General features: G+C 41.2%; 1 protein-coding gene and 1 long non-coding RNA gene across 2 annotated transcripts; one reads left to right on the forward strand and one right to left on the reverse strand.

Moving 5' to 3' along the window:
- Nucleotides 1-3732: 3732 nt before the first annotated feature.
- On the reverse strand, nt 3733-7423 carry kcnmb3 (potassium calcium-activated channel subfamily M regulatory beta subunit 3). Its single transcript, XM_028594318.1, has 3 exons — nt 7305-7423; nt 5254-5428; nt 3733-4095 (listed from the first exon to the last, which is right to left on the reverse strand). Exons 1-3 carry the CDS (start codon nt 7421-7423, stop codon nt 3733-3735), a joined length of 657 nt encoding a protein of 218 aa, XP_028450119.1.
- A 2875-nt stretch (nt 7424-10298) lies between these two features.
- LOC114565838 (uncharacterized) lies at nt 10299-10651 on the forward strand. Its single transcript, XR_003693982.1, has 2 exons — nt 10299-10389; nt 10488-10651. It is a non-coding gene; the product is annotated as an uncharacterized LOC114565838 (long non-coding RNA).
- The last annotated feature ends 2577 nt before the right edge of the window (nt 10652-13228 follow it).

A 13228-nucleotide genomic window follows, 5' to 3' on the forward strand; every position in this document is an offset into this window, starting at 1 on the left:
ATAATAATTGTTGGCATGATTTTATAAATCATGTTTTAATGTTAAATATACCTACATGTGGCACATTGAATCCTAAGGATTAACTGATCTGTGGATGGCTATTTTAGGGATAACCTTACCTAGTAAGGCCAGTAAGCCTATCATTAATGTTTCTTTTTACAAATAGGCTGATTTATATTTGCTAATAATATTTTGGATTCATGTTAAGACATTTCATTTCTTTTCTTTTTTTTACTTCAAAAACTGCAGTAACTCCGTGGACCCCCCCCCCTTCACATCGTTTTTTCATTGTTGAAAGTTGTGTGTGTCCTCTGCCTCTGTGCATGTATCGCAGCCATCTGCTGGTCAGTCCTAACTGGGTTCAGAAACCTCTGGAGCTCTTTTAAATAATTTAAGAGCTGAGAACAATTATCTAAACTTCCGAAGGTATCTGGACTGCACAAGAGAATAGGCTAAAATGTCATCTTTCTTGGATTTTTGACACACTGAAGTTACATTCTTTTACTCTGATTTATACATACCGGTCCTATTTCACATTGTATACAAGTTACATATTAAAGGGAAATTTCACCGCTGAAAAGCTGAATATATCTTTAAATTGGGTCACTTATGTAGTAGAAATGTGAAGAAAAAAAAATGAAATTGGTGCCTTCTAGGCCAAGGTAAGACAGAAAATGTGTTTTTGGCTCATATGGATGAAAGACACCAAATCCCAGAATGCAATTGCTTTGCTGCTGTATGAGGCCACTCCCAAGCCACGCCTGCCCTTTACAGACAGACAGTGAGACGATCAACTCAACAAGTGTGTTTTATTGTCATTTCAACCATATACACGAAAAAACTTTCACCGTGGCTCAAGTGGTGTTACACATTTAAAACATGCTTTTATTTGCCACAGCTGATACAGTATCCGCACTTCTTTCAGCTGATTGATTGATAGCTCCAGAGTAAACAGAACTGTGTCCATGGCAACGCTCTGCTATGCATGGCAACGGTGTGTTATCCTTAGCAGCGGTCTGTTATCAAGAAATAACAGACCGAATTCTACATTAGAATTCAACCAAGCCATTTAATAAGTAAGGGATAATGTAGAGCGAGGCGGTTGTTATAGCGAATACAACCCCGACAGGGTGATCAGGACGGTTGAATCAGCCTGAAGGGGTTGTATTCGCTATAACAACCGCCTCGCTCTACATTATCCCGCTTATTACATGGCTACTTGACAAAATATTGATTTAAATCGGAGTTTATTGATTTAAATACGATTGTATTGCTTCCACTAGAGAAAATAGTCCGTTCCGTCTCTACGGTTGGAATTCTTCGTCCATAGCAACGTAAAAACTCTGTAATGCAATCCTTCGTCTATTAGCTACTCAACACCACCTTACGGGCTGTGGTAGTAGCCGTATATTTTATGGGGTGCTGCCGTGGTGGACAAATGACCCAGCTGCTGTTTTAATCACTGCAGGAATTGACACAACATTAGCTGACGCGTTGTAGTGAGCTAGCAGGCTATCGGCTGCTCTAATTTACATTAAACTGAACATTTCTGTTGACGGTGAAGTGAGACACGGTGAATGGCTTCTTTGGGAATATTTATGTGGACGTTTATGTCCTCATTCATCTCGTTTCCTTTTTGGAGAGCCGCTGCATGTTGACACACCTGTAAGTTAACGTTAAACAAGTTGCAATGTAAGCTAACTAATTAGCGTTGTTGTCCCTACGGCTGTTACTGCGTAGCTAGCGATCATAGACGGTATATTAGCGATAGACGCTCATCAGATCTGCTGTCAATGCTTGGAGGACAGAAGTTGCTTCACGTTTCCCCACTTTTTGCCACAGCTGTTAGGCTAAATTATCCGGACTTCTTTCAGCGGATTGATTGATAGCTGTCCTCCAGAGTGAACAGAACTGCGTCTCTGGCAACGCTCTGCTTTTGCATGGCAACGGTGTGTTATCCTTAGCAGCGGTCTGTTATCAAGAAATAACAGACCGCATTCTACATTAGAATTCAACCAAGCCATGTAATAAAGGAAGGCTAACTCATAGCTACTAGCATTAGCTCTTGGTGGGCTGTGGTATAAATATCGAGTATAAACACAGCTGTACATTTGCATGGGATGTAGCTAGAATTGTCGGCATTTTACAGTCACAAACTCCACCAGCAGTTAGCAGTTAGTTGGATACAAATCACCCCATTTCTGCAACAGGCAGTCCGGGGTAACACCGCCCACCTCCACTAGTAGTCTTACCCGGTGACAGAGCAGCAGGCTGGATTCTCCACAGCAATATTTTCACAACAAAAACACAGCAGTCTCTGAACTTGCGTTGGGAGTTTCGTTGAAGTTGGATGTAGTCCAGTTTGTTTAATGAGCGGACACTTGCAAGCACGATTGGTGAACAGATGGCTGGCTAGCGTTAGCTTTCCACTGGCACACTCGTTCAACGCTCCCCACTGATGAGGTCACTTTACCGGTGTTCTGACGATCTATGCTGCCTTGTCGAAAAATGCTACCGTAGCGTAAATCGATAGTAGAGTCTATCGAGTCGCGCTGCCCTATCGAAATGTGCTTCCTTATGTGATATATTTGCCTGCATATTTCCAAATGTGCAGGCAGGCTGAATCCCATAGAGGTATAACTCGAACAGTATTGACATCTTATGTTTATTTAAGAATATTTTGATACTCCATTATATCTTTATTGAATATTTCAGTGGTAGCATATTCTGATAGACAAATATACCCTATCAAATAATGCTCCCCCAACAGAATCATTATATATTGCACCACTACTCACTCCATGTGCACTGTCAGGAGATAAGGAGCATATTTTGATATTCTATTAAATTATATTTATTGAATATTTCAGTGGTAGCGTATTCTGATAGACAAATATACCCTATCAAAAGGTACAATGAATAAATTATTTATTAGATATTACTCTATTAACCACAGTATCGGCCGTATGTCCGACCGCAAGGTTGCATAGATTTATGGGCGGGGAATCAGACCATGCTTGTGGGTCGTGCGCATGCGCAGAACCGCTAAGTAGCACATCTCGATAGGTAGCATAAATCGACAGAACACCGGCCACAGGAATCGAGCACCACCGCTGGTCTCCGTGCAGGCAAAGCTTGCGTAGTGTGTCGAGTATTGCGTCCGTAATAAAGTGTCCGGCATATTCTCCGATGTGTTCCAATGTATCCCGGTGGTACACGTGTGTGGTAGTTTGAATGAATATAATTGTTGTTCTAAAATTTCCAAGACTGTATGGCTGCAGCCTGGAGCATCCCATATCATGCCGTCCGTCTACTTTTCAAAATAAAAGCTTGCGTCCCAAAATTTCCGTCGGGGTGAACAGTTTCTGCTCCTGCTGAGAAGCTAAGCGAGGATTCAAGCTGCAATCTCCGGAAAAAGCCGACAGTCCAACCCCCTTTGGGCTATGCGGAAGTGGCTCCTAATACACAATGAATACAGGTTGTAGTCTTATGGTCTTTTGCCTCTGGGCAAAAAAGCCTCAGGTGACGCAAAAATCGTCATTTTGCGTCATCTGAGGTTTTTTTCCAGACCCTCAATACAGAGATCTCCCCTCTCAGGGGGACATGAGGGAGGGAAGCATGGTCATTCAAAAATACTACCGGGGTTCTACTGATACAAAGCTTAATGCTAATCGGTGAAGTTTCCCTTTAATTCACAATTGTTGGCATGTTGCAGCACAAACACTACAAACATCATGAAGGAGACTGCATGCTGGACCTCCGAAAGATTCTGTACAGTTTGCCCTGCCTTGATGTCAGCCTGCCCACTGCAGCCTCACTGCACATCTCAGGGCAGAGATGGGCTAAGCACTGTGTCAGCTTCACAAGGCCCACCAGCAGACCTCCACCACCCAGCATCAGACAGGGCCACAGCAATGCAAACAGGGCCTTCTTAAAGGTGTACTTCCTGCCCAAGATGACGTCCCTGGGGTGCCTTGCGCGGTCAGTGAAGCACGATGAGGTGCTCCCCAGCTGAGCGTCCAAGCTCTTTTTTACTTTCAGGACTTCATCCTGAAGTTCTGTTCTTTCCATCTGACATTTGGGTATGTAGAAACACTGGGGGGGGGGAGGGTGGGGATGGGGGGGAGGGTGGGGAGGGAGGTGGAGAAGATATGATTCAAGTGTAGTTGGCAGTGCTGATTGCAATCAATGAGACGAGCTGCAAGGTTCTTTTTTGATTCAGTCTTTTTGTCTGTTTAAAAAAGGAACAGCCCTTCCAGACTCTGTGTGCCGCATTGGTACTAAAAAATGTTTCTTACAATTCCTCTGAATAGAGCAGAAGTGCAGCATGAAAGCATCTCCTAATACAGTAATATCTAAAACATTGATGACTGCAGTGATGTAGTCTAATGTATTGTAGTGGGTACACTGTACCACACACACACACACACACACACACACACACATATATATATATATATATATATATATATATATATATATATATATATATACTTTTATGCATCAATTTATGGTAGGAATACCTTTATTTATCCTATGAGAAGGAAAACACAGATGACGGAATATAAAGGAATATAAAGCAGTAAGGGGGCTTTCACATCAGGGACCTAAGCCTGGATCATAAAGTTGACCCCAATGCAATGAGGACAAAACAAACTACTAGACTACTTGTATTTGTCTTAAATATGTGGTGAAGGGAGGATACTGGCGTTAGTGTAGATGGAGCATTTGGGCCCGGTCGCTACGCACACATTACGCACTATGCACTGTGCTCAGCGGGTCGATGAAAGATGAGAAAAATCTCTCTGCATGTTCTCCAGTGTTAGGTTAGTTTGCTGTCAAATTACTTGACCCCATATTTGTGAAGACAATTCTGAAGTGAAAGTTCTGTCACAAAACTATGTTGTTGCGTATCACATTGAGCGCACATTTTTAAGTGGGTATATGGAAATCCTGGAGATTTCTTAGTGGGTATACTGCGTGTACCTGCATATCACGTAGACTATACCACTGGATGACTGAGTTTTGAGCAAGCAAAATTAACATCTACTTCACCGATTGGTCCTACATGTCAGTTGTAGTACATAGATATAAAGTCTTAATGCTCAAATCCACCCCTCGAGGGCCTTAAGTATCCTGCAGCTGTTCCTCCCTTACAGTCAACAAGCCACACCTGGTGTGAAGCAGATCCAAACCCGAGGTTCATAAAGCTATAAGACCTAAAACCTGGAATTTACTTCCATAAATCCCTACCTCAGAAGCTAGGAGGACCGACTCCTCGTCAAAGTGGAGAAAAGCCCTCTCATTGGAGTCCGTGAGGTTAACCGTCACCCTGAGACAGGGCACAGTGCTCACACCTCTGCAGTCCACCCACTCCTCCAGGGTGACGGCCTGCAGCAGCACACAGCTGGCCTCATTCTCCCAGTTGCTGAAAAACAAGGAAAATTGTTGTTGTACCCAAGCCAAGGCTTACAACCCTTCTACCTCAACCACACGTAAACACACACACCAGAAAGGCAAAAAATGTTCCTTTCTTAAGGCTGTTTTATGCTTCTGCGTCGAATCGACAGCGTACCCCAGCAGACCCCTCCGCATTGACGCAAACCCCTCTCCGAGCCCTCTGCTGTAGCTTGACGTGCACCTCCAAAAGATTTTAACTTTGCGTCGAGGCAACGCAGACCGCAAGGACTGTGATTGGTCAACTCGTCTTGTTTGCTGATAATCAGTGTTTCCAGCAGCCTACTGTGGGGAGTAGCAACATGCTAGTTCACTGACATAAGCTTTGCAAATAAACTCAGACATATTTTGGTTACAATGACGGGGTTATCCGTTTGTAAAGTGTCTATATGTCAGTAACGTTTTGAAATTAGCACTTCGCCAGCAGGCAGTACTATGTGGGCAGTTGTGCTAAAGTTTGCTTGCTAACATAACATAAACTGGCTGGCAGACACCTCGCAAATAACCTTATCTTATCAACCCCTAGCGTTATGGCGGTGAAATGCACCGCGATGCAAAGCAACCCCGACGCAGAACTCCGAAAGGGTCACAACGCCGTAGGAGCAACGGCGTAGCTACGGAATGGAGTTGACACAAAAGCATAAAACAACCTTTAGATTTCTGATGTGTACGGAAGCCAAAACCGGCCATGCTTGCAATTTTTTTATAATGCTGTTATCTCGAGATAACGAGATCATTAACTTGTTATCACGAAAAAACAAAATAATTTTGATACATTATTTCATAATATTCAGCAGAGATTAGGAGTGCCATGCTGGCCACATAGCATTCGGGATGGGAGAAAAACGTTCTCTGGTTTATTGGCATCCCAATCGTCATGGGTGGCGCTAAGTGCCGGACAGAGCCACGGTGCCGCTGCAAAATAGCCTCGGGAAGGAATTTGTTTTGGTGGAACGTGTACGTACAAATGGTGTTTACGTCGTGCAACAGAAAACTCAGATTGGACAGATAGTCTAGCTAGCTGTCTGGATTTTCCCTGCAGCGATCTGAGGAGCAGATAACCATTGTCAGAATTTATGAGGGACACTGTTAACATGCTTTATACTTCTTGTGAATATAATTCAAGTAATATTATTTCCATATATATATATCCTTTGTTAACGCCTTATTTTGAAAACCGTACGTTCAAAGTTGTATACTTCTGTTTAACCAAGTCCGTTACCGTCAACTCGATCTCGTCCGTTTGAATTTCTGATCTCTGACAAACATAAGTAATAAGAGGAAACAATCTTGTTTTCTCAAAATAAGAAAGGACATCCGTTCTCAGTTTCCCTAGGTGTGAGGGGTGTTCTTACAGTATTTGTGTTCATATTGTAGCACATCTTATGGAAGCAGATCCTATGCTAAACTAACATGGTTAAGCTTAGTGAACATTGTAACTGCTAAACATCGGCATGTTAGCATTGTTATTTTGAGCATGTTAGCATGCCGGCATTAGCATCTAGCGCCACTGTGCATAAATACAACCTCACAGAGCATGGCTGTAGACTCTTAGTGCTGTTTTTTTATTGTCTTGGTAGTAATGGGCTTCCATAACAAGTATTTTGCATAGAGCTCTGATAATAGATTTAAATGTTCACAAAAATGTTATATCTTTTGGATTTGGACTGTCGGTCATCTATTTTTACCCAAACAATTCTTCAATTAATCAAAAATATAATCACGAGTTAAATTAATAAGGAAAACAATTGTTAGTTGCAGCTCTAATTTCCTATTGTTAAAAATCAAATGATAAGCCATAATACTGTCATATGACATCTCTTCTAGCATCAGCAGACAAACCACACCTGTTAACGTAAGGTTTGACCATAGTAATGCCGACCACAAAGAACATGAGCACAGAGAAGGCCATCATGGTGAAGCCCAGCAGGATGGCTCTGTCCTCCCCAACACTCGACACTGTCATCTGGGTCCGAGCTTGCTGCTCTCCGCGCCCATCCAGCCCTCTACTCCACTCCTGTGCTGTTGCTGTGTCAAGGAGCTCTCTGTGACACGCACATGCACACACACACACACACACACACACACACACACCAGGGATGTAAATTAGATATTTGAGTCAATGCATCAACAAATTTCATGTTCAACTTATTTACATTTATTTTCCAGTTTAAATATTGGGCTCAAATGGGAAACTATTGCCTTAACTACATTTCTTAGTTAAGCTATATAATCAGAAGTCAGTCGGTAATGTTTCAATGACAAGGTACACTTCAAAGGGGGACACTGGCAATTTAGTATTGTACTTCAATGTTTGTGAGAGACACAAACAGCCATGCTAATGGCTCTGTGAGACTGTGCATGTGCACAGTGGTGCTTTGAGCTAAATGCTAACATCAGTAGGTATAATGTTTACTATGTTCACCATCTTAGTGTAGCATGTAAGCATGCTAACATTAGCACTTAATCAAAAGTACAGCTGCTGATGGGAATGTCTTTGCAGGTAATTGGTCATAAACCAAAGTATTGGACAACAATTTTGACCTGATGATGGCGCTAGATGGAAACTCAGGGGACAAAATGTATTACAGTTGTGAACTGAACATCACAAGCTCTAAAATACTTAAACCTACATTTCCCATAAGTCTAAATAGTGTAGAAGCACGTGCACACATAGACATCAAACGGGGCTTGAGCACCTGCCCTTTTTATTCCTGGAAAAAAACTGCCCTTTTTTTCTCTGGTGCTTTAAAAAAAATTTTAAGTCATGAATATATATTCCTGTTTGCGCACAGCTTCACTGTAAAAGAAATATATTGAATTACAACGCCCTCCCTCTCGCTCGCTCTCTCTCCCTCCCTCTCTCTTTCTCTACCTCAGCATGCCCTCACATATGGAAGTAAATCTGTTTCATCGGATTTTGAAATTTAAAAGCCATTGAATTTCTAGCACTGAATATTTATGCATTGAAATTATGTATCTGAATTTTACTCTTCAAAAGTTCGATCCCGGCCGCTACCAGCAGGCTGCTCACGTCGGACTGGAGCTTCTCAAGTCCGTCAACATCGGAGCAAATGTGTTGATTTCTCGCATAAAAAAGTCTGAAATTATTGTAAAAAGTTTCCAGTTGTTGGCTGCGGCTACTATGGCAAACTCCCGATCTAGATTCTAGAATCGATTGCTTTTCCTTGGGTTCCTGGATGTTAAAGGGAAACTTCACCGATTAGCATTAAGCTTTGTATCAGTAGAACCCCGGTAGTATTTTTGAATGACCATGCTTCCCTCCCTCATGTCCCCCTGAGAGGGGAGATCTCTGTATTGAGGGTCTGGAAAAAAACCTCAGATGACGCAAAATGACGATTTTTGCGTCATCTGAGGCTTTTTAGCCAGAGGCAAAAGACCATAAGACTACAGCCTGTATTCATTGTGTATTAGGAGCCACTTCCGCATAGCCCAAAGGGGGTTGGACTGTAGGCTTTTTCCGGAGATTGCACTGAATTTTAAACATTGTATTTTGCATCTGAATTTGGTATATTGAATTTTTTTATATTGAATGTTAAAAATAAAGGTGAGAATTAGTTGTTGATAAGTTGAAGATTAAAATTTAGAGGCAAAAAATTCAGATACATAATTTCAATGCATAAATATTCAGTGCTAGAAACTCAATGGCTTTTTAATTTCAAAATCCGCTGAAACAGATGTACTTCCTTACTCACATGATAGCCACACATCAGACACACAGGCAGGCAGGCAGACAACAGCCCCTCCAAGCTCCCAGCTGGGCTTTTCTTGGCTTGTGTGGAGGTGAGTTGTGATGAACAAAAGACTAGCAGTGCCTCAAGTTTACAGCTAATTATCCAAAAGACAAAAACAAATATAGTTAACTTCTGTCTTGCTACTAATGTAATAAGTTAGCTAGGTTAAGCAAAGGCATCATGACCATGCAGGTTAATGCACTGTATTTAAAGGAGACACTACAGGTGAATACAGTAAACATTTGTGTCTAATAACGTCATCACAATCGCCACATTGATATGCAAATTAGGCGTTAACTAATTAAAATGCGCTAATTTGCGTACATTGGACAAGGCACTGCAGGTGAATAGGATAAACAAAATAACTAAGACGTATAAGCACAGAACTTCCCCAGTTAATGACTTACATCAAGAGTCTTTTCCCCTGAAATGTTTTGTTTAAATATGCAGAGAGAAAAAATCTACATATGCAAACAGACGGAGGGTAGTAGGCCTAAAACAAACAACTTCTAAATGTGGATTTTGGAAGTTTTCTTTCCATTAGAGAAATAGAAGACATGGAAGCAATATAGACATATCATTTTAACTACATGAAAAAAGTAACTTCATAATTTTGATCGTGGGTTCCTCATCTAATAATTAAAGTGTTTTTTTCCCTGTAAAATTAACAAAATAGCAGCAATAGCCTTTTTCAGTTCAGTGTGAAGACTTTTGTTGATTTTGACATGTTATTTATTTCTATAACACCAAAAGAATTAAAATGATGTATTGCCATGTGCAAAATAAGCAAATTATTTAGTCAAATACAGTGTGTCCCTCTCCTTGGTGCAGTCAGTTATTCTAAATATATACTTGAAACTAGTAGCATAAAAAACATGCACATTGTGGCATAGTTTCCTTTGCTTTTGCCTGCTCTTGTGATAAACCTGGTGAATACTAAAGAAGGCATCTGTGTGAACTGATTAGTTTGTAGAAATCTGTTGAGTTTGAAACAACTGCGTGAGTGAGGAAATAAAAATAAATTAGTAAGGAACTTATGTTATGTATGTGCTCATCAGCAGGGGCGTGGCTCTACAGTCGTTACCAGCCACACCTGACTTCCATTTACCATCAAGCTCAGTATAAGAAACCCGGCTCTCCGGTCTCTCATCACCAGATTGTTTCCGCTCTCTACGTGGTAATGCTTCAGGCTTAAACGCCAGTAAAGACTCTGATTTTGACCCGTTGTTGTGACTCTGCTGAAAATAACCTCACCTAAGTCTCTTCCATCTCCAGCACCTACATAGGCTGAGCCTGCCTCCTGCTGATCTGCTGCCATTGCCTGGCACAAATTCCCCACCACCAGATGCCATCTGCTTCCACCAGGATAACCACCTCACCACCTTGTTTTACTCACTTCACTTGCAAGTACTGGGATAAAATAAAACTAGATACTCCAATCCATTGTGCCTGAGTCTGCATCTGCTTTTGGGGTCCAAACTAGGAGCAAATCGTAACACTTCAAAGTATTAAAAGTAAAAGTTCTCAATGTGAAAAACATCCTCACATTTTAAAAACTGGAAACGATCAAAACAGTTAATCAACCAAGTGTTTAATTGGCTAATCAGTTCAACTGTATTTGTAGGCCTATATATTGTTGGGTAGTTTTAATTTATAATTAAACATCATATTTGATAAACTACATGTGTGTTGTAGGCATAAATCTCAATTTGTAAACTAACTAAATCTGTCAAATTAATGTAGTGGAGTAAAAAAATACAATATTTCTCTATAAAATGTAGTGGAGTAGAAGTAGAAAATAGCATGAAAAGAAAAAAACTCAAGTAAAGTACAAGTACCTCCAATTTGTACTGAAGTACAGTACTTAATTTAACTTAAGTTACATTTACTAACTGGAATTTAGTATGCTAAATCTGTGGAGTGTCCCTTTAATGCAATATTAATCGATTTTAGTCACTTCAAATCATTCAGATCAATGCATCTGGCTTTTCAGACACATCGGTGTGTTTAATCATTCTTGGTTATATGTACCCAAAAGTTAGACATCTGAATGTGAAGCTTTGTTTAAACTTAATTAACTCCCAACAGTGTTTTCAAAGCCTTGCAGTCCGACCCAGTAGATAGTCCTCTCTTACCGTGTCTGCCGCCTACGAGCGCCCTGCAGGTTGATCTTAATCGGGATGGTGAATGACCTCCGGGGAGAAGCTGTGTTCAAGAACATGCCCACTCCTATCTCTGTCCAAGCCACCTCCCAGCCCCGAGTATGTACTGTATATCCACCTAACAAGCTCCTCTCTATCTGAAAGTCAAATGTCCTTCTGTCAACAGCTGATCATGTCTCAAACAGGCTCCAGTGAAGCGCGCTGACTGACTGAGTGGACCAGATTGCAGTTTATTCACCAGGGGACTTCCTGTTGTTTACCAAGGCTCAAAGGTGAGTCCAACAACACCTTCTACCCTCATGTGTGTTTCTATAGAAACCACCACAGGTACAGTGAGGCTGGTAGGATGCTAATGGCCTCACAGTAGACCTGTGAGGCTCAGCTGCAGGCAGCAGTTTGTCATGGAAAAGCTGAATGAATCACTTTTCACACAGAATGAAACGGCACAATGTTAGTCAGAAGTAAAAAAAGACATAAAGTTGGGATAATATGCCAAATCAACCATCTTTACACACACACACACACACACACACACACACACACACACACACACACACACACACACACACACACACACACACACACACACACACACATATCAAAAACATGTACTAGGTTCTCCAGTCAGTGACCTTGATGAATTACTCATGTCTGGTTGTGACACTAGTTTCACTTTTTCAGTCTGCTAGCGGATCATCTTTATCTCAATTTTTTTTTAACCTCCAACTCCTGGTTCTTAACCTTCACCTCTTGCTTTTTTCTTTGCTTTCGCATCTCCTGGTCAATCTGTAACATGATAAGCTCTTTCTGTTGCTCGGAAATTAGCCCCTGTGTCTGGACAGACATTGCTGTGTTAACTGGGAGAAGCTCTTCCTGCTCAGTTACAAAGTTAATTTAACATTGTCTTTTAGACGTTCGTCCCTCACAGCTACAGAATAGTGCTCACCGTCTTAATTAAATGTTCTAGGTTCTCCAGTCAGTACCCTTGATCAAGGCACTGGCTCAGATCTGGAGTTGGTCCCCGGGCGCTGTGATTGGCTGCCCACTGCTCCCTTGAGGGATGGGTTAAATGCGGAGAATGAATTTCGCTACATGTATGTATATGTGACAATAAAGTACCTTTACCTTTACCTTACCACACACACACACACACACACACAGACGAGATACTGACCCAAACACATGTGTCCTGCGACATTTCATCATCCTATTGGCCTGTTGAGCTCGAAGCCTCTCAGATTGTCCCGACACTGTGTGACATGAGTGCAAGATGCTGAGCCAGTTTATATGTGTTATTCAAACAATCAAAACTCCTTGTATTATTCATGGGTTGCTGGAAAAACATATGGAGGTATTAACTTGGTGACAGTTCTGTTTAATAAAACAAGCCCAAGGCTAGGAACACCACAGCAGCTTGAGAATAGAGCCAACCATTAAATATAACAATGTCATACCTAATTTATTCAGTATTGAATACAATAGAGCATTTTTTGTAATGTAATATTTCCATATTTCACCTTTTATTACACGTCCTGGTGTAAGGCTTCATATTTGGGGAAATGTAATCGCAGTTTATCTGATTTTGTGTGTGATAATTTGTATTTGTGAACTGCCAAGTGGAGTCTGTTTTGTAAAACAGCAAATTTATTTATATCTATAGCCTACAAGAAGGCAGATTCACTGGTCTATGGCAGAATTCAGTGCTTTGAAGAAACTGAAGAAAACAAGATTAAAAATGTATAAAGTTCAGTGTACTTTACCTCACCTGGTAACCTGAGACATTGCCTTGACCGTGAGGCTTAAAGCTTGCTGCTGTGGACGTGACTCAAATAGAATTTCTTCTTTAACATAAAT

This window comes from Perca flavescens, chromosome 12, assembly GCF_004354835.1.
Source record: "Perca flavescens isolate YP-PL-M2 chromosome 12, PFLA_1.0, whole genome shotgun sequence".
Lineage (NCBI taxonomy): Eukaryota > Metazoa > Chordata > Actinopteri > Perciformes > Percidae > Perca > Perca flavescens.